The sequence below is a fragment of the Cygnus olor genome, chromosome Z, assembly GCF_009769625.2.
Source record: "Cygnus olor isolate bCygOlo1 chromosome Z, bCygOlo1.pri.v2, whole genome shotgun sequence".
NCBI classification, from domain to species: Eukaryota; Metazoa; Chordata; class Aves; order Anseriformes; family Anatidae; genus Cygnus; species Cygnus olor.
Window position 1 is genome coordinate 29,571,541 of NC_049198.1, and position 24,709 is coordinate 29,596,249.

At 37.5% G+C, this 24,709-nt stretch overlaps 1 protein-coding gene across 5 annotated transcripts in view; it reads left to right on the plus strand.

Annotated features, from left to right (window-relative positions):
- Window positions 1–1,276: 1,276 nt before the first annotated feature.
- RIC1 (RIC1 homolog, RAB6A GEF complex partner 1) overlaps window positions 1,277–24,709 on the plus strand; it is a 48,360-nt gene continuing 24,927 nt past the window's right edge. For all 5 annotated transcript variants that reach the window (XM_040541920.1, XM_040541923.1, XM_040541922.1 and 2 more), the window contains exons 1-3: window positions 1,277–1,670; window positions 12,130–12,237; window positions 17,394–17,470. In XM_040541920.1, the coding sequence (XP_040397854.1) occupies window positions 1,530–1,670; window positions 12,130–12,237; window positions 17,394–17,470 (326 nt within the window). In that variant the 5' untranslated portion in view covers window positions 1,277–1,529. The remainder of the gene's footprint in view (window positions 1,671–12,129; window positions 12,238–17,393; window positions 17,471–24,709) is intronic.

Below are 24,709 nucleotides of genomic sequence, written 5' to 3' on the forward strand. Positions count from 1 at the left end.
TGCCTTGCGCTCAGGCAGTTTCTACTTTTCACTCTTCTCACCACATGCTCCTGCTCTCTCCTTAACGTGTGAATAAAAACAGTTGGACAATTTTGGAAACAAGAAGAGGGAACAGGTGTTGGCTGAAAAATAACCTAGAGGGGAAAAAAAATATATATAAATATATATGTATATAATTTCCAGATGGTTAGTTCCTTAATCTAACTCATCACTTGGTGGGAGAAACACTTGTGACAGCACCTGGCAGAAACTCAGTGCCAAAACCACACTGCTGCACACACACTGCAAGTGTGACTATTCCCTCCACCTGTACTCCTCTTGTCCACAAACCCCGAAACACAGCTTCAATGACACCACCTTCTCTGATAACTCACAGATCTGTCTTACCCAGATCTATCTTTAGCAGCAATTACAATCTTTCTTGGATCTCCATTGTCACTAAATGATTTTTTTCATTTCCTAAGGTGCAGGCTTGCTTCGAAAGGACCCACTTTGTGCAAAGCGTCTTGCAGTGCAGTGCCCTGAGGCACTCCAAAGCTTCGCAGGGCTGAAGTGCAAGCGAGCAGCCGTACTCCTCCTGTCAGTGGCAGAACCAGGAGAGAAGCCTCATCCCAGCACTGATGCCTTCACGTTTATTTATTCATAGAATTATAGATTCACAAAATATCCAGAGTTGGAAGGAACCCACAAGGATCATCGAGTCTAACTCTTGGGTCCCCAAAGGACCACCCAAAATCCGACCATGTGCCTGAGAGCATTGTCCAAACTCTTCTGGAACTCCGACAGGCCTGGTGCCGTGACCAGTGCCCTGGGGAGCCTGTCCCAGTGCCCGACCACCCTCTGGGTGCAGAACCTTTCCCCAACCCCCAGCCTGACCCTCCCCTGTCCCAGCTCCATGCCGTTCCCTCGGGTCCTGTCGCTGTCCCCAGGGAGCAGAGCTCAGCGCCTGCCCCTCCGCTCCCCTCGTGAGGGAGCTGCAGGCCGCCACGAGGCCTCCCCTCAGCCTGCTCTGCTCTGGACTGAGCAAACCAAGGGCCCCCGCCGCTGCCCCACGCGCACGCGCACACGCCGCGCCTCTCGGCGCCTGCGCAACCCCCCGCTCCCCCCTCCCCGCGCGCCTTTCCGCCCGGAACCTCCACACGGAGCCCCCCGGGGGCGGGAGCCTCGCCCGCCTCTGACGCCACTTCCGCGCGGGCCCGCCGCCGCGGCCAATGGGCGGCTGTCAGCCCGGCCCCGCCCCCTGCTCCCCCCTCCCCCTTCCTCCGCCGCGGAGCGCCCGGACGCCGGAGCGGGGGGCGGGCGGCACGGACATGGCGGCGGCCGCTTCGGGCCCCGCAGCGACGCCGGCAGCGGGCGGGCGAGGCACCGGCGGCAGCGAGGAGCCGCAGCGGGGGGCCCCGCAGCCGCCCCGGCCGCGCTCCGAGCAGTGACCGGCTGCAGGTGACCGTCGCCCCCCGGTTGGTGCCGCCGCCGCCGACCCCCGCCTAGGCTAGAGCCCGCCGAGAGCCGCGCCCCGCGAGCCCGCCGCCATGTATTTCCTCAGCGGCTGGCCCAAACGGCTGCTGTGCCCGCTGGAGAGCCCCGAGCGGCCCCTCCACATCCGCACCGACCCGCAGAGAGCCTTCTTCGCCGTGCTGGCCCCGTCCCAGCTCAGCGTCTGGTACTGCAGGGTGAGTGCGTCCCCGGCCGGCCGCCCCGGCCCCCCTCTTCCATCCTCGTCGGTAAAAGGGTCGCGAAATCTGGGGCTGGAGCCCGCAGAAATCCCCAGTGCCCCTGGGGTGGGCCTCCCCTGTGGACCCGTGCCGTTAACCCGAGGTGTTTACCAGTAGCACTATGGCGTTGCGAGGACACGTAAGGTAAATGTGCTCGGAGCTGGCATCAGTTCTTCCCAAAAATGAGACTTCTGCCCAACTTTTTTTTTTTTTTAAAGCTTCGACTTTAAGTGGCAGGCAAGCTTAACGCAGAGGGTGCTCATAGCAATGCAGGTTTTGCAAGTGTGCTTCATGTATTTTGTGTTCGCATGTTTTGCGTTTTACTTAAGAGATCATACAAACAAAACATACGAAGCACCTACTTTTGCAAAGCAGAACTACCTGTAACACTGCGCAATTACACAACCTATAAGAAGTTAAATAACTTTCCCTTTTACCATTACAAGTCAGATACGTTGTGACCGTGAACATAAAAATTGACATGGCTTTTGAATGGAAGTTGCTGCTCTAGCAACATCCAGTTTTGAAACCGTGTACAGTTGGCATCAAATGTGTTGCTTTAAATGAGCTTTGAATTAGTCTGGTGACATAAAAGTGCTGCATGTCAATTTGGTTTGACGCAATCTTATGAAACAGCCAGGGTATTGAGTTTAAATTTTGATGCTGGATCTTTTTAAATACTGTCTTAATTAGATTCTCTCTCTGTCTAAAAATATCTCCGACTCCAGATAATTTTCCGAGTTCATCTCGGATTATAGAGAAAAGTAAAAATCTAATTTTAGAAAGCTGGTATAGAAAGGTATCAAACAACAGTCACAGCCTTAAAGTCCTGTTTTGATTTATGCTGAGGTTTCATCACTTTGCCTTCTGCTGTGCTCTGCATGGCTGATAATTGGTTCCTGGGTGGGTTGCTGCTGTGGCTGTCTTTTTTAACTTCGACAAGTATCCAGCCAGGGCGTGTCAGCCCAGTAACTATGCTGTGTGAACAGCATCGCATGGCCTGTGGTCCCTTAGCTTCATGGCGCCTACTGTAGGTAAATTACACAGTCTTCTAGCTGTTAAAGCTGTAGTTGTAGCTGTCAACAAAGCATAATTGATGGCCTTTTCTGGGAAAATGCATAAATGAGGACAGGCTTGTAGAATGCTTCTGTAGATGTGTACTGTTGTCCAGAAGGCAGTTTACTTTATGGTCTGTTCCTGAGGACTGCCTTCATTACGTTACAAGTTTGGACTTGTTTTGAAATGTTAAACAAGGTATAATTGGCAAGAGGCAGAACGCTGGAAGAATTCACTTGTTGCAAAAAAAGGCTGAGCAAACTTACAGGTCATTAAAAGTTTCTCAACACGTTTTGGTTCCAGTGTGTCATGGGTGTTTTTAAGGAACATGCTGACTTTGCCAGACTTGGTCAGTAGCTGAGTTTAGACTATAAAGTGTGGTAGTCTCTTTATGAGAATCTTTTGCATTATTGTTAAACATAGTGTGTTGGTTTTCTTTTTTTTTTTTTTAAACAGGTGAATATTAAAGTCATATGTTGAACTTCTATGAAACAAACAAAAATTTTTACATTATAGAAAATGTTACCATTTGTCAGAAGTATCTTTAGAACAAGGCTAAGTTCTGGTCAGGTTGAACTAATTCAGTTTTGTGAAGTGGAAAAGCCTTTAGGCTAATGTCCTTGTTAAGACTTATTACTGTCTCAAATATATATGAAAGGTTTCCTGTAAGAATAAGGATGTGAGGCTGGTGAAACTATCTTGAGGTTTTCAAGAACAAGGGGCCCTTTGAAATACGTTCAGGCTTGTGAACTTATATTCAGTGTTGTGTGTTTTTCAAGTGAAGTGGCAATGTTTAAAGCTCCTTTTCATCTACTGTGTGTTAAGACTGAATATTAGGGAAAGTTTATGCCAAAGTGTGGATTGTTTTCTGGTTTGGAAGCCATATAGGTGATAAGATTAGAAGCTGATTTACATGATGTATGTAAAAATAGATGGAATTCTCCTGGTGACTTTGAGCCAAAAAGTTCTAGATGATTTAACGTGTTTTGAAGGGGGAGACTGGATTGTGGATACAAAGACCACTAATGAGTGGTGAACTTACTTGACTGCATGCTGATACTGATAAAAGATGTTTGGGCATGCACCCCCAATGTGTGTGTATTTCCTTACAAACTATATATGTTTAGTAGTATACTTATTTGTTTGTTATAAAACAGACACAAAACAGAAATTAAAAAAGAATGAGATAAAGATGAAATAAACAATACTTTTAATTTTTATTTATCAGTGGCATAAACTTTTTTTTCTTGCTCCCCAGTGGATTGTCTGGCACATGCCCCAGTTTGGAGGCAGCTGATCTAAGTGGTTTTATTCAGTATTTCATAAGAAATGTATGGCTTAGGTACCTCAGAAGATTAATTGACACTGAAAGCCACTGAAACTGTTTTCATTGACAGAATTTGAAAGCTTGTTGAGGGGTTTTCATTCTGCTAATGTTAAGTACTGGGGCGTTTGAAATGTGAAACTTCAGTTCATGAAAGAAACTTTCTGAAATGCTAAGAAGAGGCAGTTAATTGGCTTGGGTACTGAAGGTGAGGGTTTCATGAGGCAGCTGTGCAGTCTGAAGGGTCGTCATCTTTCCTGCTTAGACCTGTATTTTTGGAGCTAGTATTGGCTTTATGAGGCTGTTCAGTTTGCTGAACAAATAGAAACCTGCTTTTTTCTGCTCATGGAGGGATCAAAGGAGCATTGTAGTTGGCTCACTGAAAGCATTACTCCTTTGACAGCAGTGGCCTTTAATTTTAGATCAGTTTGGTTATCTCATGAAGTAAGAACTTGAGGCAGTTCAGTGAATCCTAGATATTCACCCACAGGGCTCTAGATACTGAGGGAAGCTGTGTGCAGCTGAAGGAGATGTGACAGAGGTGTGGAGATGAATTCCCCCTGTAAATGTTGAACAGCAAAGTAAGTGGAACAGAAATAGAGTCTGATGGCACACTTGTACGTACAAATATAGTCCAGTGTTTCCCTTCTTTAATCTTAACAGACTCGTGACAGTAATACGTACTGGCCCTGAATATTTAATGAAAACTATTGGAGGTGGTTGGACTGCCTGTCATAACCAGTTTTTAATAACTCAATTAATAATTTTAATAACTCAATTTTAATATCTCATTTATTCATTTTGAGGAAAATTTCTTAACTACCTAGGTGTTTACCAACTTAGTATTTATATCTACCCTTGTGTTTAAATATTCCTGTTTTTTGTGATAATCTGACATAGAATGAGATCACTCAAATGAACTGTAAGCTTATGGGAAAATGTACATATCAGAATCTTAGATGACAGAATAATCTCTATTTGTTTTGAATGCTGAATTAGTTTATGTTCAGGCAACTCTTCTAACACACTCTTCTTGTGCTTTTCAGTCTCTAACTGGTTCAGTGTTAAAGTAGAGCTTGTTACATGCTTGAAACAAATTGAAAACAGGGATCTGTGCTTCCCTTAGAGAAATGCTCTCTCCAACCTGGAATTCTGGCACAGTATAAAAGAAGTTATTTGTAATTCCAGTGCTTATAGTTTATGTAAATAGACACTTAAAAGAAACAACTGCACTTTTTTTTTTTAATCTTATTTATTACAGGTGGCTATTAAAAGAAAAAACTAACTAGGCTTCCAGGGTTATGCTTTCAGGATCATGCATTCATCTTAGAACTCTAAGCAAAATAACTGTTGAATTACTGTATGTGGCCTTCTCCTAGGTAGGATGAGATACAATCTGTAGCATTTTATCTGAAATTTGTTTGGAAAATGGACAACAAACATCTTCATAGTGACGCATGTGGTTGCTTATTGTGAACAGTATGGCACAGATGGCATCAGTGCAAACTACCACGTCTTGCTTCTTCTGTTGTGTTTTTTCTTTCCATGGTAATTTAACTTCTGAAATGCTGACTTCTTACAGATACCCATCTGGTACTGGTCTGAGAAGGCCATTTCTATCTGTACTTTACTAAGAGCACGGGGTGTGCTGTTGCTCCTATTATGAAGTTGCATTTATAATTAGGTAGTTAACAAAAAAGAGAGAGAAAATACCTATTAGACAGATGAGTTTGTCACATGAAATGTAAAGTTCTCATGTTAATATTCAGTACATCTTTACAGTTTTTTGGTTTATCCTATCTTAATATCAAATAGATGACCCTTCAAAGACATTGTAGAATTACGTGAATGAAGAGAAGAATGTCTTCAGCTGTGGGTTTTGACTTTGCAAGCAGTTGTTCATGAAGTTGTTTGCCAGTACAAGATCAGAGATGAGGTTAGAGCTTTTGTGAATCTGATCTTCATCACGGAGTTCTATTTAACTTAAACTTTAAGCACTTGATAGTTCATGGGTCTGCGGAACAGCAAAAAACTACAGAATATGACCTTTCATATTGTCAGCATTTCTGAGCAGTAGATTAACTGAAAACTTTTGTTTGTGAGAGGCAGTGACTATCATCTGCTAGATGGTTCTGATGCACTTCGTTTTTTGCTCTTTCACAGCAGCTTATGTGAAGCATGTCATTGGAAGTTGTGCGTGTTATGCTTCTTGGATGGATACTCTGCTGATTCTAAACTTATTGCTGTTTTTTAAAACTTAATTAAAGCTTTAAGCAATATTTTTCTAATTAACCACATTTTTAGAATTTTTTTTTACCACTACCTTGTATTTGTGTTAATTACAAAATAGCTATTCATACTCTGTGTTCTTTTCTTCTTCTTGTGGTCTGTACGAATGAATTTTCCTTTGTTACGCGGGTATACTTTTTCTTTCTCCATTTAACCTTTTATAACTTTATAAACCTATGAAGCTTCAACCTTAAAAGTGGAGCACAAGCCATTTAATGACAAAATACAATGTGCAATTTCACCAGCCCTTGGGTCTGTTTTCTTGCAGCCTGTCACTTAGACTGTAAGCTCATCAAAGCAGTGTACATTTGATTTTTGTCTTGTGCTTACAGCCACAACACAGCATTGAAAGATTTGTCTTGTAAGACAAAACAGATCATCTGTGTTTTTTGAAAGAAATTGCCTCCTGATTCTGAGTGAGATTAAATGTTTAGATGTTCAGAATGTTTAGAATACTGAATTGTTAAAGGATGAGAATGTAAGGGTTTTGACATTTATCTATGGCTGTGCAGGATTCTTATTGGTTCTGTTAAGAAGAAAAAATGTACGTAATACTATGTCGTTAGCTGCTGATACCACTGCATGCTCTCAGCACACGTAAGAATTTCTTCCTAGACACGGCAGTTGTGAGAAGACTGATTGTCTTCCAGATATTTAGTGTTTGGCAACTATAATTTAAATGCAAAAAATTATTCCGTAAGTAAATCGGTAGAAGTGAATTGATGGAGGAGAACTGATGAGTAGAATCCTATAAAAGAAAGAAAAGGAGGTATTAAGGATTGTATAACTTACTTGTGTTCGAAAAAAAAAATTCAAGTTCCTCTGGATTTATATTTAGAATAAAAAGGGCAGAAAAAAATGTGGTTTGGAGTCGAACATGTTGGAGGTGTATAGGCTAGGCAAAACATCCATAACTTTGCAAAGTTCTTAAGTATTATTTGGACAGGATTCTGTAAAACTTTATCAGTGTTTTTAAGAATTCATGTAACTTTTTTGCCATGCATAAGCATTTGAGCGTAAATTTATAAACTGCTTGAGACATTGCTATCCTTGCGTAGGGTACAGTGTTGCTATTCATATTTAATACAACTATAATAACTACTTCTTTGTTTTGTGTAAAAATTAAGAGTGTGCTGGTGTCTGACAGGTACATCTACAAGCTTGAGAGAGAGTGTTACTTCATGGTTTTATTAATTTTTGGGATGACTATAAATGGCAATGTTCCTGTCTTGCTCTTTCTCTCTTTTCTTCTGGGTTCAAGTGAATTAGTGTTAAGAGAGCGACTGAAAATTAAGGAACACTAACAGGCTTCAGTATCTGAATCCAAAGATGCTGTTAGGTGTTTAATTCTCAGACTTAGTGCAGTAGTTTTACACTGTATTTGCTGACCTACTTAACTTGTTAAATGTACTACATGCACAATTTGCCATTAGCCTGCAGCAGTCAAACCACAGAATCTAAATTAAGGAAAACCTTTGTTTTCATTATAATATATTCTGTCAAACAATGACTGTACCTCTCTCCAGTTGCCTAATGTATTATTATATTTTAATGCTTTTAAACACCTTGATTAAAGACAGTCGCTCGTTCCTGTGAGGGTTGCTGTTCAACTCTGTGCTACTTGTGCTATTTAAAGAGAGCCAGTTCAGAGCAGCATTCATATCTTAGTTTGGGATTTAAATGTCTGCTCAATGTGCATTCATATCACATATTGTGGAATGCTTGTGTTTGAAGAAGTAAACCAGGAATATCCCACGTCTAGCATGCAGAGAGATTTTGATGTAGGGTTTGTATATCTTGATAGATCTCTTTGCAAAAGCCACTTCATATGATCCAATCTTATGAGATTATTTATTGCTTAAAGAAAGGAGATGGAAAATATGGTATATTCTGGCAGGTAGAGTTAAATAAACCCATCAATTTTAAAATACTTTCGCTTTGTGTTTGTTGTAGTATTGTTTTGTTTTGGCCTGATGTTGACGAAGAGTTCATATTTCTGAGTTGGAAGTCCAAAGGAATTCTTATTGAATAATCTTTCAGCAACTTACAATGAAACAAAAGGGGGTTTTTAAAGTAGTTTGTTGAATTAGATGTCTTTGCCTGTTAAGCTGGTTTGCTACATTACTGTTTTATAAATGATGTAGCTCCTGTATTTCAGAATTGGTCATCATATTTGCTTTCATCTGCCTGCTATGAATGCTGTCATAATCTGACATAAGTAATTTTAAAAAGGCATTTTTAAGCTGGGAAGTATTTATTGAGAAACATAAAGACTTCAGAGTAGGGGACCTGTGGAAAGGGTGGAGGATGGAAGCAAGATGGATGAGTGGTGGATAAGAAAGGAAGGAAATACAGTATATTGAACTATGGGAACAAGAAGTTGTATTCTATTGCCCTCTTTTTAATCCTGGAGCACGCTGGAGAATTTGTTTACTCTTTGGTGATGTTATTAGTATATTCTTTTTAAGGTTATCTTTTTCCCTCCTCCTCCCCCTCCTTCATTTTTGTTGTCCTTTGAGCATCCACCCACACTGTTCTATTCATAAGTGAGTGTCGGCTTCTGTTTTGGCTGACCTTATATTCCTTCCTGAGAGGCAAAGCGTACTATATCAAAATGCTAGATATTCTCTGCAGCAGATTGTGAAATGCCAGATATGCTTCTCATCTATTTTGGAAAGCTTTTGCTAGCTTTAGGTTGCAGTTTTGAGTGAAAGAATTGCTTAATATTTGCACAGCATGTCTTCAGTTTTTCCTTCCTTAAAAACCAAAGGTGTTTACTTTCATTAAGTAGACAATTTTTTTGAACAACTGTTTTTTTTTTTTTGCTAGGTCACTTCCCGTGTTTCTTGAAACATCAGTTTCTTCAAAAGTTGGGACTCAGCCATTAAAACTTCAGTGAAAGGAAATTTTAAGCATTGCAAAGGAGGAGAATCAATGGCTTGACTTATTTGAGACTGTTTCATTACAGCTGTGCTTAACTAGATTTGTTTTAGTTTTCAATAGGTGGTGCAGAAATGTGAAGAGGACAAAACTCCATGTGTTTTTTTGGTTTGGTTTGTTATGAAGCAGCTATAGGGAGTTGGTTTTCACAACAGAAACAAATGTTAAAATTTAGATTTCATTACACAGAGTTTTTCCTAAATAACTACTGCTTCTGTACGGACTATGACTTAACTATCTAAAACTAACCAGAGAAGGGTATTGTACTAACTAGACCCTTCTGTTTTTTGTTTTTGTTTTTTTTAAATGTGTGTTGAATGGGTTGTTTCACTTGAGGCAAATACTTAAAGTTAGGCCGATAGGCTCCTGTTTATAAAACAGAATTCTGTGCTCTGACACCTGTTAGGTCACTTCTTTTTTCAGTAAGAAATGACTTCAGGTGTAAAATGGCTGCTTCTATTTCTCCTGCATGAGCAGAGCAGGAGAGCAGGTTGCCCTGTAGCTGTGCTGTAAACCTGTGAAGTGAAAGTCTGTGTGTCAGGTGTTTTCTTCACAGAGGAAGATTTATTTTTTTTTTTTTTTCAGTTTCTGTATGTGGAAATAAATTCCATTAGTGAAATAATTACAGTTTAACCATTAGCTAGGTAGACTTTTGGACCTATTGAATTTGAAACAGAACTGCTTGCTAATAAGAAAGAAGGCTACTGAATCTGCAGAAAGATCCAGAATGCTTCTATGTACTCCTAATGATAACTCCTTTACTATTCATCTGCAAAACACAAAATGAAATCAATCTAGATGTCTATTTTGTATAAATTTTACAGCTGCTATGTAAGTAGAATGTTCTTCCAGATTCTGAGGTATAATAGCAGCTTTCTCATAAATAAATGTCACAAGAACATTACAGTATAAATACTGTCATTATGTTTTGTGAAAGTAAGAATATAGGAAGAAAATCATTGTGCATTAATGAGGTTCTGAAATATTTTTTGCCTGCTGCTAAAATGCTTGAAGCACACGAGTACTTAAAGGTTGGTCTCAATCACTAGAGCAGATTACCACGATTGTGCTGTCACAAGGCAGTTTATCTAAGGCATTTGACCTGGGTTTAAGTCAAGCAGTGAAAGGCTATGTACTTAGAAGAACAAGCAAGAAGATTCTGCTAAGAGTAATCTATTTAATGTTAGTTTACTTATTTGCAAGTAGCGGCAAAAGAAGCCATCTGAATTGAAAAAGCCGGTGTAAATAGTTCTTAGTTAAGATTTAATTTGCTTGTTATATTTTCCAGTGTAAATACTGAACTGTATTTTTGGTAATCCGGTTCTGTGTAGATTTGAAATTTAAGTGATGGTACTGTTTACAGAAAACAAGGTTATACTATAAATTTACCAAGGCCTATGTGCCATTAATTAAACTCCTAATTTATATGCATGGTGAAAGTATTTGATTACTTAATTTCATACTAATTTGTTTGTAGCTCTGCTTATTCTGAAGGGAAACTGAAGCAATTGGTTCCAAATGTGATGGTATTAGATACTCCCCTAATTCTGGGGTATGGTGCAGACAGACATGATTTTGGGGTAGAATTAATCTTTTTAGATTTGTTGTGCCAGCTTTTGCCATTTGAGCTAGTAGACGAAGAACAGTAGTAAATTGCCATCACCTCTGGACCTCATGGCAGGTGATGAGTGTTGCCAGATGGATCTGTGACTGCTTTCGGCAAAAAGAGTGTTTTTTACTCAGCCTTTTGTTTCCCTTCCAGCAGCTGGAGAAGTGTGCTTCTGTTGGTACAGAGCTTGCTGCTAAAGCTCTGAAGAAAAATCAGCATTCATATGGTTAGGGAAAGTTCATCTCCTGCAATACTGGGGAGGAGTTTCTTTTACGAAAAGCATGGCCTGTTTAATTTAGCTGAAAGCTGAGGATGTGCAATTGTGATCTGACGTGTAAGCACGTATCTTTCTGCTTCCCTCTTTCCCAGTGGTGGAGGGTAGCAGACGGGAATACCTATCTAAGCTGAAAGTTGTTATTGGTTCAAGAGCAAGAAAGCGCAAACATTCTTCCTCCATAAATATATTTAAGATCTGTTTCTAAGCATAGGAGCAAGAAAAGATAGCTTTCCATTAGGTTTTTATGTCACAGCTCCAAATTGTTTTCAAGAAAGTGAATGAAGACTTGGTGCCTTTGGTAGCATTTTCTGGGCCTCGTGACTCCAGAGCTCTTCTCCATTCCCAAGAAGAAAGGTGCCAACAGTTGCGTCTCATATGCAAAATCTCTGCAGTGAACTTGAGATGTGTTTTTTCTGCATGATTTCTGGTAACCTTTTCTTGAAGAGATATAAAACAAATTCTTTGGTTATCATTCTATTTAATACAATGGTCCATCCATTTAGTAGAAACAATACAGATAGATTGTACCAAGTCCTCTATGTAGAATGTTTCGTCTTAGCTAATTTGACAGTCCTTTTCATTATTAGAACCTACTAGAGACACTATTGTTCATCTTAAGTATCAGTTATCCTTTGTGTACCTTGAATCTACTTTTGTACTCTGTAATGACTGGGCAAATGAACTATTTTATTCAAGTACCCTTTATTTGGAAGAGTGAGATTAGGAATGACAGTGTGGCAAGAATTCACCATAGACTCTCTTTGAAACCACTACTGTATTATGCATTGTCAAATACTCAATCTTTTAACTTCCCTTTTCAAGAGAAATATACTGATAAGGAAGCATAACTGTTTATAGTTTCCATTCCTTCTAGACAGAAGATGTAATTATTATTGTGTTGCTTTCTTTTTTTTCCTTTCAGCCCAGTGTATTAATTGTGAGTTACAAGGAACTGTCAAAAGCAGCTTCTCAGTTTGGACCGTACAAACAGGCAGAATGGCGGCCTGACAGCACCATGATAGCTGTTTCAGTAAGTAGGGTTTTTGTCTTTTTATTGGCGTCAAGCTATTGTAAAGAGAGTTTTGTATTACCAGTTTCCTTGCAGAGGTCTGCAGACGGTATGTGCATTTAACTGATACTTATTGTGTGCAAATATGTAATAGTCCAAAATGGGTTTTTGGATGATAGAAGCTTTCTTAAGTAATTTTCCCCTGAAAAATGAACTGCGGTTCTTTATATTAAAATGACGTGTGATGTATTCGCTAGGGCTGATACAGCATCACTTTATTTTAGTAACCTGATCACAAATAACAAGGGAATTTACAGGCATGTGAAAAAAAGAAATAACTAAGGAATTAGGTGACATAAGCATGTGTAGCTTGATAAATAGGATTTACAGATATTTCGGAAAGATGGGTCTTAAGTGGATGAAAATGTGCATGGAAAGATGAAATCTTGTCTTGCATATAAAAATAATATGTTTAGTCATGTTTCATTGCTAGTGCTGTGCTCACAGAAGTTCAGTGGGCTATTTGAGCTCCAGTATTCAGAAGTAATTTTGAGGTGCGAGGTAGACACAGCAAAGGTAGGAGCAGAAATTTTAGAAGTCAGAACACAATATCTTGCAACTTTTGGCCAGGTCTTCTATTGGGACCAGATCTTAAGTTTAGATGTGTTAATTTTAATAGCTTTTTAAATCAAGGCTATTGTTGTGAGAACGTGTGGAAGACTGAAGTCATTAAAATGATCCATCAGAAGATGGGCATGTGGAATTGCAAATCGGATAGTAGCTACTGTAATTGTTTGGTACAGTAACTTAATCTCCTGATATAAACCACTCTTTGTACTTAAAATGATGCCTGTAGTGTCTTGGAGTTTTTAAATCAGTCAGGCATTGTTATAGTGGAAAATATCAGATGGTTTACGGAATAGCTCCTGCCTCTACCATTACCTTCATGACTCTAAATCAACTAAACTTCTGGTGATACCATTTTTGTGCATATAATGCTGGGGTAGACTTTTATCAGTAGTTGATTTAGAATGGATCCTTTTAGGCAATTTAAACAATGAAACCAATGCAGGAAAGTGTTTCTGTTAGTGTAAGATTTTATCCTCAGATCTTATATGCTAATAGTTACCACTAAAGGGAAAAAGGGAGAATTCTGTAGCATTTACCATGAATAAACAAATAATTCTTTGATTTTTAAAACACAGAATATAATCACAAGTAAACTACCCATTTCAATTACATCTTTATGCCAGAATTCAGAAGAGATTTAGATTTTGAAATTTAATTAGCTTGTATATTATTTTTTCTGCGATATTGGGATCAATTTGCTGAAGAGACATTATTGTTCAGCTAACATTCAGACTAGCTTTATTTTTTGCCCGTTCAGTTACTGCACTTTTAAGTTTTTCTGCCGCTAAAAGCATTGTGTTCTTTTCTGCAAATGACATCAGGTTGTAAATGTCTGTATCTTGAAGTCTGTAAACTTAAGTTTCACGAAATAGAACTCAAAATGGTCAGTTTAAAAAATAACTGTCATGACTTTTCTAATATTCATGTTTCTTATGTTAATATTGCATTTCCCGAGTGTGTGTATATATATACACAAATAGTGTAGGCAAACATGTTTGTTATGCTAGTTTTAACACCAGTTTTGGATATCAAGTTTTTTTAATAAGCTGTTGAAACACGTACGAGGTTTAATTTAAAAGAGAGAAGACCACTCTTGAAAATGCAGATATTTTTGTTATAGAGAGACAGTGGATGAAAGGCAGTACTGGGAGGCCTAATAAAGAAGGTGTTTCTGCTAATGCATGGTGATCTTGTCCCCAAGTAAAACTATGAACTTCTTTCCAACAGAAAAAGTATTGTGTCCATTCTTTGTGACTTTTCCTTAAGGAGAACACTAATAGGAACAAATGAAGGAGCCGATAGCAAGGCTAGCTAATAAATAATTTTGTACTTCTAGGTTTGTTGAAGTTATTAGTGCAGTCCTATGCCATAGCTAAAAATCTTAATTTGAAAGCTTTTTAAGTGATATAATGCTGAGCAGGGGAACTAGGAGTGAGGAGCAGTGATCCACAGTGCTATTTCTTTCTTTCTGCCAAAGTGTTCTGAGGGTCTCGGAAAAAAAATTACTTCATAGTGTTTGTTGTGAGGTGATTATTATTTGTACTAAAGGCAAACTTTGATCTAACACGTAAGGCATTATAAAATACCTCAGGTAGCTTTAATGGTATGCAGTTAAACAAGCTTAAGCAGTTCCCACACTGTCATTGTCCTCTAGAAATTCTAGCTTCTATTACTAATAGTATCTTTTAGTGCTAAACTCTTGGCACATTTTTAAACTGACTCTTGCTTTGAACTATCACATATTCACTATCATTATTCATATATTGTTGATTTTCGTAGAAAGTGACTAGGATCAAACTCTGAACTCCCCCCCAGTATTTTGCAGTTCCTTCTCTCATATTGGTGTATTTGTAATTTTTCTAGTGTTACTCTGTCTAGATTAGTATATACACCCACAGTAGCTAATTCTACTACCTTAATACACCTGTGAAGTGAAACAAAATGCTTCAATGTAGAGATAAAATGCCTGGTATTTTGTCTTTCCCCTGGTGTGGGCAGTTCTCTCATACAAGCTACTCTTCAGGGTCCATTCCCATAGCTAAAGCAGAGCTCTGTTAAATACTGTAGCACGTGAGAAACCCTGTAGTGAACTCTCTTGCAAGGCACTGAATGTTTATACTTTGATCATATTCATTCAGATGGGTTTTTATATTGCTTTAGAAATGTTTGTGCTGCAGTGAAACTCACTGAAGTAACCAGCACTGTCACACGTTCCCTAATCAATTTGCAACAAGTGCATGGTTGAATGCTTCTGCATTTCAGCCAACTATTCATGGAATTCGAGGTTCTATCTAGAAATGAAGCTGTAACAATAGCAAGTTGTGCTTTGAATGGGATTCAGCTAAGGCCTTTGTACCTTAATATCAGTATAAAGATTACTTCATAGTATTGTTTTACTTTTCCTTCCAGTATAGGGTAACTTACAGGTTAAATAATTAATGATGTAATGGAAAGAACTTGTAAAGATGTTAGAAATGAGCATGTTTCTTTACTGCATAATGCTTGAACATGATATTACTGCATGTGGAAAATCTTCCATTTAATTTCAACCTGTCTCAAGATGACCATTATCATTTGGATTTTAGTTTCGCATAAAAAAATTTGCTTTGAATGAAAACAGTTGTGTTTTAAGTATATTCTTGACTTTGATGAAGCTGAAAGACAAATTTCTTTTGCAGTAAAGCAAAATATTTGGGTGGGTAAAAAGTGGATTCTGTGAACTGATAAAGTAAGCTAACGAGTATTGCTGTTTCCTTTATTCACGGAAAAGGAAACCAACCTTGCAAAGCAACTTGAAACTATGCATTTCAGTGCTTCTTGTCTTTTAGTAATAGTGCTTTAGGTACATGCCTAGCTCATTAAAATGTTTGTATGGAAATACTGGTTAACTGAAATGTGTTTGCCACAAGGATGAATTTGTGCTTTAAACAAATCTTATATATTAATTTTGAACAACTAACCTTACTGGTCATCTGCTTGTCTTGTGCTTATACAAACACTTGATCAGCTTCTACTGATGACTGGAACATCTGATAACTAAATGATTTATATTTGTTCTCTGAATAGCATTGTAGTTTAAAGTCAGTCTTCCAGAATAACAGAATGTGTCTTGGTATTATTATAGTATTATTAATTAGTATTATTAGTATTAATAATAGTATTCATTAGTATTATTATAGATTATAGTAGAACTTTTTTTCAGGCACTGGAAGATTTTTAAAAGGCATTATGATAACTAAAGATACTGTTTGACAGGAGAATTTTTCAAAACTTACCTGGATGACTAACAATGAAAGGCTGTGTCTACCTGCTTCTCAGTCTTCTGCAGAGAGGGACCTGGGAGTCCTGTTGGGCAGCAGCGTAACCATGAGCTGGCAATGTGCCCTTGTGGCCAAGAAAGCCAACAGTACCCCGGGCTACATTTGAAAGAGTATTGCCAGCAGGTTGAGGGAGGTGATCCTGCTCCTCTACTCAGTCCTGGTGGGGTCTCACCTGGGGTGCTGTGTCTGGTTCTGGGCTCCACAGGACCAGAGAGACATGTAGCTACTGGAGCGAATCCAGAGAAGGGCTACAAAGATGATTAGAGGACTGGAGCACCTGTTGTATGAGGACAGGCTGAGAGAGCTGGGCCTGTTTAGCCTGGAAAAGAGAAGACTGAGGGGAGACCTACCTCATTGTTGTGTCCAAATTTATGAGGGAAGTGTATCAAGAAGACAGAGCCAGTCTCTTTTCAGTTGTGCCCAGCGACAGGATGAGGCAACAGGCACAAAGTGAAGCACAGGAGGTTCTGGCTGAATATGAGAGGGCACTTCTTCACTGTGGGGGTGACAGAGCACTGGAACAGTTTGCCCAGAGGGGTTGTGGAGTCTCCTTCTCTGGAGACATTCAAAACCCGCCTGGACAGTGTGCTCTATCTCTGTCTCTCTGGAGACATTCAAAACCTGCCGTCCTGCACAGTGTGCTCTAGGTGATCCTGCTCAGCAAGGGGGTTTGACTAGATGATCTTCAGAGGTCCCTTCCAACCTCAGCCATTCTGTGATTCTGTAATGTCCATGTGCGTTCAAGTAGACAGAAGTTTTGCTTTGAAGGCCTGATACATACTACTAGATGCTTACTGCATTAACTCTCTCCTTTGCAAAAGCATAGTTCATTCTCTCCTATTCAAAGCACAAGTTGCCATTTCTACAGGCTCATTTCTCCTTTTGAGGATTAGGTGCCCCAGTTCTGAATATCTGATGTAGCTGTCTAGTCTTGTGTATTTAGATGTATATGAATCAGGGGAAAATCTCTGTTGGACACATACATCCACAATGTTTTTTCATATTTTTTTCTGCTCTGAGTGATCCATTCAGTGGATTTTAAGGGGTAGTATGGATTTTAACTAGAATGAATTTCAAAGTACCATTTTTTCAATATGTCTGAAAGTTGATACAAGTGTATGTTTGTGCTTAATATATGTGAGACATACATAGAAATGAAGAGAATCTGTGTAGACTTTACTCGTGCTTGTAGACCAGATGTATATTTTATCAGTATTTCTTTTTCAGACTGCAAATGGATACATCTTATTTTTTGAAATCCCATCAGCAAGAGACAAGTATCTTTATGAGCCAATGTATCCAAAGTAAGTATTTTAAACTTTCTTTTGCATCCCCCACAATGTGGAAAAACACAACCAGACAAGTCCTAGGCAGATAATATGATTAAAAACATATTCTTCCAGTGTGTGTTTTAAACATTGGTAAGTATATGGAGCATCATTCTCATGAGTTGTAGTCAATTCAGAAGGAAGCTGATTTAATTGATTTGCTGTTCTCTGGTAGGATTCCTTAGGTCGATTTCATGAGCTCTCAAAATTCTAAATAGCATGGTTGAAATCACCTAATTTTGTAATTGATTTAAGGCAGTCTGTTGAATTCCTGATCTGTCACAAGCCTTAATAGTTTAGAATAGTTCAGTTAAATAAATCATGTTTCTTAGAAATTACTTGGGTACAGGTTTTTAAAAGTTCCTGTCCTCCCTCCAACTTTGTAATAATTTAGAGATTTTTGAAACAAAGAGGGAAGGAATTCTCAGAGAAAGAATATGAACTGTTCGTAGTAAGAATATACAAATATTTTAGCTGTAATGTGTTATATTGTCATTATCTTATTTTCCTTATTTTGAACTACATAATACATTTCTTGTGTTAAAATGTAAAGTGAAATCACATTGGATATGTTTGTGGTTGACTTCTTTGAGTTCTAATACGATTTGGCAAAACTGGAAAATATTTAGGAGAAATTAAAACCTTAAGGGGTGTATTTGTGTGTCTTTATATATTCACATAGACAGAATCTGTAGTCATTGATAGGATCAAATTTGCCCAGAGGAATAGTAAAATGCTCTTTTATGGTTTATGTATGTTTTCATATTTATATAACAAGTTTAAACAAAGCTGATGGGTAGGTGTCTGCAAGTAGAGATTTGTGAAGAGTGTTGGGTAACTGATGTCATATAAGAGAATGTTTAAAAATAACTGTTAAATCATTAATGTTTAAAATTTTAATTTTTGTGAAGATCTGGGTTTTTTAATCTTAATTCATTTACAAGTATTTATAGGAAGAAATGGCTTAGCAGCTAGTAGATGATTTCAAACTGAATCAGTTCTTGCTTCAGTAAGTGGAAAATTGTGTGTGTGGCAATACTGTAATGCATCTGTTTGCCTCGGAAACAGCCCTCAAAGCTCTGGAATTACGTGGAATTTACTGTTTTCCATATTTGTCTGTTTTCCAAAAACTTAAGACCAATATAGATAAGTTATATTACATTACTTGCCTTTTCTGAGACAAATGTTGACACTGTAGGTCAAATTTTCATGCTGACTTTTCACATCTGACTTACTGTCATCAGAAAAAAAGAAGGAAAAAAAAGAGACATTTAACTTGATAAAAACCTGTTGAAATGAATAAAGGAATAGTAGTATATCTACGGCTGCACATAAAGCAGAAGACTAAACAATAATTGATGGTATTCTCTTCTGTTGGGAATGTAATTTTTAACTGTTAAAATCTAAAACTGAATGGAAGTCTGTATAAAATACACAGTAAGCAAGAAAGAAATTTTAGAAAATTTTAGACATGCCACATGAAGGCGGGTTTCGAAATATCTATTAAGCAGTTAATGACTAACCAGTTTAACTTTCATATAAAAACGTTGTGGTTTTTGTTGTAAACCTAAAAGTGTATGTTTTATGAAAAAGTATCTGTTAGCTGAGCTGTGTGTTGAATGGCAATATATTTAAGATGTGTTTATCTAGCCAAAAGGATATAAGGCTTTTTCCATGGATGAAAAGAACAAGGTGAATGTCCCTAGAGTGTTTATGATGGGTTGCTCACAACCTCCTAAGACTAATTCATGGACTTAACTTTAAGAAGATGAATGATCTCACTGAATTTACTGGGATTACTAGTCTGTCTATATTTAGTTCTCAATTTTGAAAACCTACTTAACGTTACTACTGTTCTGGTTATATTCATCAAAAGAAAGACACAAACCCAATAGCGTTTGTGTGTAAATTATCTGCTGTGATTAACTTCAAATTTCTATAAACTCTTATGAGGGGTTGAATTTTCTGTGCAGCTGCATTGCTTTGTCTGTAGACAGTTTCAGTAGTTCTTCATAATTTCTTTTTTGTAGATCAAATATTAAACAAATGAAGAAAAAAAAAAGAACAGACTAACAAATCCAAAATCTCTGGACTGAAACTAACTTTGGGATATGTTTGTTTTCCAAAGAGTAGATTATTTCACTGAAATACTGGATTTTGTTTCTACTGGACCAAACAGTATTAAAAAAATGCATTCTGTTAACTTTGAAATGATGAAAAATCATTGTAAGGGCTCATACGTGACTTGCATGGTGTATGAAAGGGGTCATCTTACTGTTTTCTCCCAATGTGGCAGGGTGTTCTTGGCTCCTTCCTTTTATGTTGGCAGTAGTCATTATGCAGCTGAGCCTTAAGGCAAGCTAGGTTGTTGACCCCATGGGGAAACTAAACCCGCCTCTCTCCTTTCTTTACCTTCCCCAGATTCTAGTAGCTTAGCTTACAGGCTCTCATATAATACAATAGAGGGCTGGTATTAGAAACTGGTGGCCTTGAAGTAGCAATGAGTGCAAGGAAGCAGTCATTACAGCTTTGTTTTTTAGCAGGATTTAGCAGTGATACTTGAGTGATGATTCTCTTTAGTTCATGATGAAGGAATTGCTTGTTTTGTTTTAGCTGTCATGTGGATATTAATTCTGGCTTGTCCAGCTCTGTCTTACATAGTTACCTGTATAAGTTATCTGTGAGTGGAAGGGTGGTGATTTTTGCAAAGTATAAGGAAGATTTAAGGCTGTCCTTATATTATGGGTATGATAGGACTGTGTCTTATCAGATGCTAGAAACGAGTCATTAGAAACAGTGAAATGGATGAAAAACAGGTTCGATTGTAGGTCCACACACTTTGCATATATTAGGTAAAGTGTTTTTTTCCTTTTCCTCTACCTTTTTCTCTTTGGCTACCTACACAACATACTGGAAAGTTAAGTGATGTTATAGAATATTATCAGTTCTGTTTTGTTTCTAGCTAATGGGCACACTTGTGTCAGTGCTCCTAAGAGATGGACTTGCTGTAGCTTGTAAAATTCTGAAAATCTGCTTAGTGTTGATGATCTGTCCATATCTACTAACATTTTGTAAACAGAATGACGCCAGATTTTCAATATTCTTTCTTTAAGTAATAATGGCCAGTTCTGACTGAGTCATAGAGGATAAACATAATGGCTAAAAAAAATAAAAGCAAAACTCTTAACACACCTTCAGCTTGAAAAGAACTCTTATGTGTTGCAGCTAAACATAATGAGATTGTGGTGTACTGGAAATACATACCAGCAAAATCCTCAGCTCTTCACCAGAATCCTGAAGCAAGACGTTCTTGCTTAAGCAGTATTCTGAAGTTGAGCTTGTGTTTACTTTTGATCCCATACAGATGAAAAAAAATAAGAAATGTTGTGTTCAAATTATTCTGTCAGCTTAGCTCTCATGTAAAAAAACACACATATCTTACTGAAAGTAAATAAAGAATGTAAAAAAAAAAAAAAAAACAGGTGCTAATATATACGATAAACTTTCTCAACTTCAGGTTTTTGCATTCCTCTGTTTTGGGACACTGATAGGTGCGGTAGGGTTACAGCTTTATAAAGCATTAGTATTTTTGAAAGAATTGCTTAAGAATTTACTTGATAGTTGAAATGTCCAAATAATGGTTTAGCCTTCACTTGAAGAAATGGACCAAAAGAGTCACTGAAAATAAAAATCACCTCTTTCATCCCTGTGGGAGAGAGATACAGTCCTTACAATTTGAATTTTTTTATATGTAAAATTGTTATGATATATGGCTGTTGATCAAGATAATCTAGAAGAGTTTGCCTGTAATTGAAATGTTAACAGAACTACTCCAGCATACAGTTATTGTGTAAACCGTAATTATGCATGCAAAATTTTTTTGCTGGTACAGCTTGAACAAATGCCGAAAAAAAAAAAAAAGCTGCATGGGAAGTAGTGGGAAGTGACAGAAACACTTCTGCTGCTTATACCTCAATACACATTGCAGTATATCTGATTATGACACTTTTTTTTTAGGGCCGAGTCTCTCTTCCAGTGTAATCAACACAGGCTTAGTAGAAGAGCTAAAGTGTGAATTGGGACTAAAATCTCGTTGTGTATGAATGCAAGAATCTCTGCCTTCCCATGTCTTTCAGTCATGTAAAAATAACCAGATTTTTGGAAAGTAAGACTGGGGAAAAAAAAAAAAACTCCTTCCTTGCTGCTACTGTTTGTTTAAAACCAGACAGGAATGGAATCTAGGAAAATTGATTTCCTGTTGAAAAATGCCCATTTAGCATGACTTCCTCCTTTTCTTATCAACCTACTGTAATGGTCTTTATATTCTGAAATTTGGCATTTTAATGAAAGTGTTGGAATTCAAGATTAGAGAAGCTGGAGCCTACAAAACATTCTAAATTCGTTCTATGAATACCTGAGGGCATAAATCTTATGAAATTGAGAATTCATTAAATACTTTAAGAATGAGCAATTCTTTTAAAATTTTAGGTGTTTTATACCTTTTGAAGTTTAACTGGTTTCAAACGTACTTGATATTGTATTGTATCTAGATGTAGATAATGTAAGGGTTAAGAAACTGACTGGTTCAACATTATGCACATTTTATATAAAAGCTAAAATTAGTTTAATGTCTTAAAAGTAATATGTCAGAAATGCAGCGTTCTGCGTGAATTCTGAGTATTTTTTCCAGATTAAAAGGGAAGCTTTTTACACTTCAGCTGGAGTCACTTGATAGTGGTGGTATTTGTATTTTTTTTTGTTAGTTTTGTTTTTGTTACTATTGGTTTTGTTTGTTTGTATGTCAAATTCTAAGATTTTTAGGAGTGTTAGGAGTTGAAATTGTTCTCTTGAGGGGAATATTTCTGACTCTGCTTATATTTGGCTAGGACTTGCTTGTTCTTGGAGAGAATGCTTAGTGAAAACTTAGACTAACAAATCAAGCAGGACACTAAAAACAGATAAAAAAAACAATAATTGTTTTTTAAATTGAGCCAAAATAGTGTGCAACTATTCCAGCTCTTAAAATCTTTGCTCCAGTTCGTAGCAGACTTGGAAGAGAATCAAGTATTGGCTATTAGCCCACGTCCTGGGATGCTTCCCTGCAGTGAACACAAGTACAAAGTCCTGCTTCAATTAGTTCACTCTAATTTTACCACCATATTACTAAAATTACAACAAAATAAAACATGAAGAATATGGATGTATAAAATAATAGAATGGTAAAATATAACCTGGACATTAATGTCTGCATGTGATACACTTAAGAAAAGTGGCAGTGCACACAAGGATGTTTGTAACATTTTAAGTTGTGGCAAGGTATGGTAATATTTCTTTGAGGAGTTCCTGAAGGAATTTGTACAGAGACTGCATAAATTGCTTCATAGGGAAGAGATATGCAACAGCATCACAACAGAGGCTTCCCTGTATTGATCTGTTAATTACTTCTGTTTAGAATTTTGGCAAAGAGATTGATGTAAGATTTGTCAGTGAAGAGTGTGCAGTCGCTTAATGCTGAGGATATTCTTGTCTTAAAACAAACAAACAAAACAGAGAGAAAAAAACCCACAAACTTTATGTGGCTAATAAGCTTAAAAATGGATGCTGTATTCTAACCACCATGGGTACTTGAACAAGTTAGAGTTCATATGCCAGGTTACATTCTTGTATTGTTGCTTATGCGTCTGGTTAGAGTATTCATGTCCTACTTTTTTTTGGCATTTTTCAAACCTTTCTTCTTTATTATCTTACTGATAAGTCTGTTTATAGGTGCCATAAATTACCTCATCAGTTGAGGACTTTTTTTCCTGATTCAGTGGACTTAAGATTAGAGTGTACAAATGTTCTGAACTTTCAACTCTGCATGGGTAACTGATGAGGTGTACAGTTAATTGACTTACTAAATAATTTTTCTTGGGAGTTGTTTGTGCTAAAATTTAACTGTGTGGTTTTTCTCTATTAAAACAACAAAGATGATTTTGGCTTTGGTTGGATAATGTGTATTTAAAACTAGATTAGTTGCAGAATTTTTATTAAACATTATGGCACTTACTAGCCCAGGATGTGGTTCAGGAGGATTAAAATGTCATCAAGAAATCTTTGAAACTGGATAATTTGTTAAACCATTTCACTTTTGAAAATGAATAGTTGATTAATATGCTAGCTGGTTATTATTCTCAAACCACAGAAACATATTATTACTCATTTTGGTAGAAAAGGCTGTATAGAGAATTACCTTTCTAAACCCTTCCTCATTCTTTATAGTTGTTTCCATATGCTCTCTCTAAAGTTTTGTCCAGCTTCTGGTAATCTGTGTGCATATAGCTGTGGATTAAGCTGGACATATTTCATCTTCTGCTGGTGGCTGGCTGCAATATCTGGTGGAGATACGTAGGTTTAGAGGTCAGAAGGCTAAAGTTGTAAGGAAGTCAGAGCTCATAGTGCAACTTTTTTAAAGTTGTTTCAGAACTGTTCATGTTTTTATCTTTTAATATGTTTTAATATGCTTTCAGCTGTTAACATCTTTTCCAATAAAGACTGTCAATTATTTCCCAAGCATCTCTTAAGTTGAATAGTAGGAATTGATGATCTTTTTTTAAAAAAAAAAATATTTTTTTTTGGATCGGGGTGCAATGGGACAGTCTTAGCACTCAGAATTGAGAATAGACTTATTCAAAGGTTTAGTTATATTAACAGACGTGGCCAATATCTTTAAATTGAATGAATGAAGTATCAAAACATGAGGTTTTGACAACCCTTCAGCTGCATATGGGAATTAAGAATGAACTCTGAACCTAAGGGACAGACAAAAGATTTTTCACTTAAAATTTCTTCCCTGTCGTTTCAAGTACAATCTTGTTACCTTTATGACAGTGTTTTTACATAGGTACTGAAATACGAATAGAAGTGAAATAATTACATTTGTTTCAATATGCAGCTAGTTGGTCACCCTGATGTGTCCATTCCTCTCAATTCTTGTGTAAAAGAGTTACTTAAAATTTGGATACAACAGTAGCAGATGCTGATGTGGCAATGCAGACCAAACATTCCTTCCTGCCTTCGTCAGCAGAGCACGTTCTTCATTTGAAGGTCAAAGTAGCTTAACTAGTAAGGCTGACTCATGCAGATGTGAACTGTATGAACACAGCGTACTTTGGATTGTATACACCCCGAACCCATAGTAAGGGTTTAGGTTGAATTGGTGAATTTGACGTAACC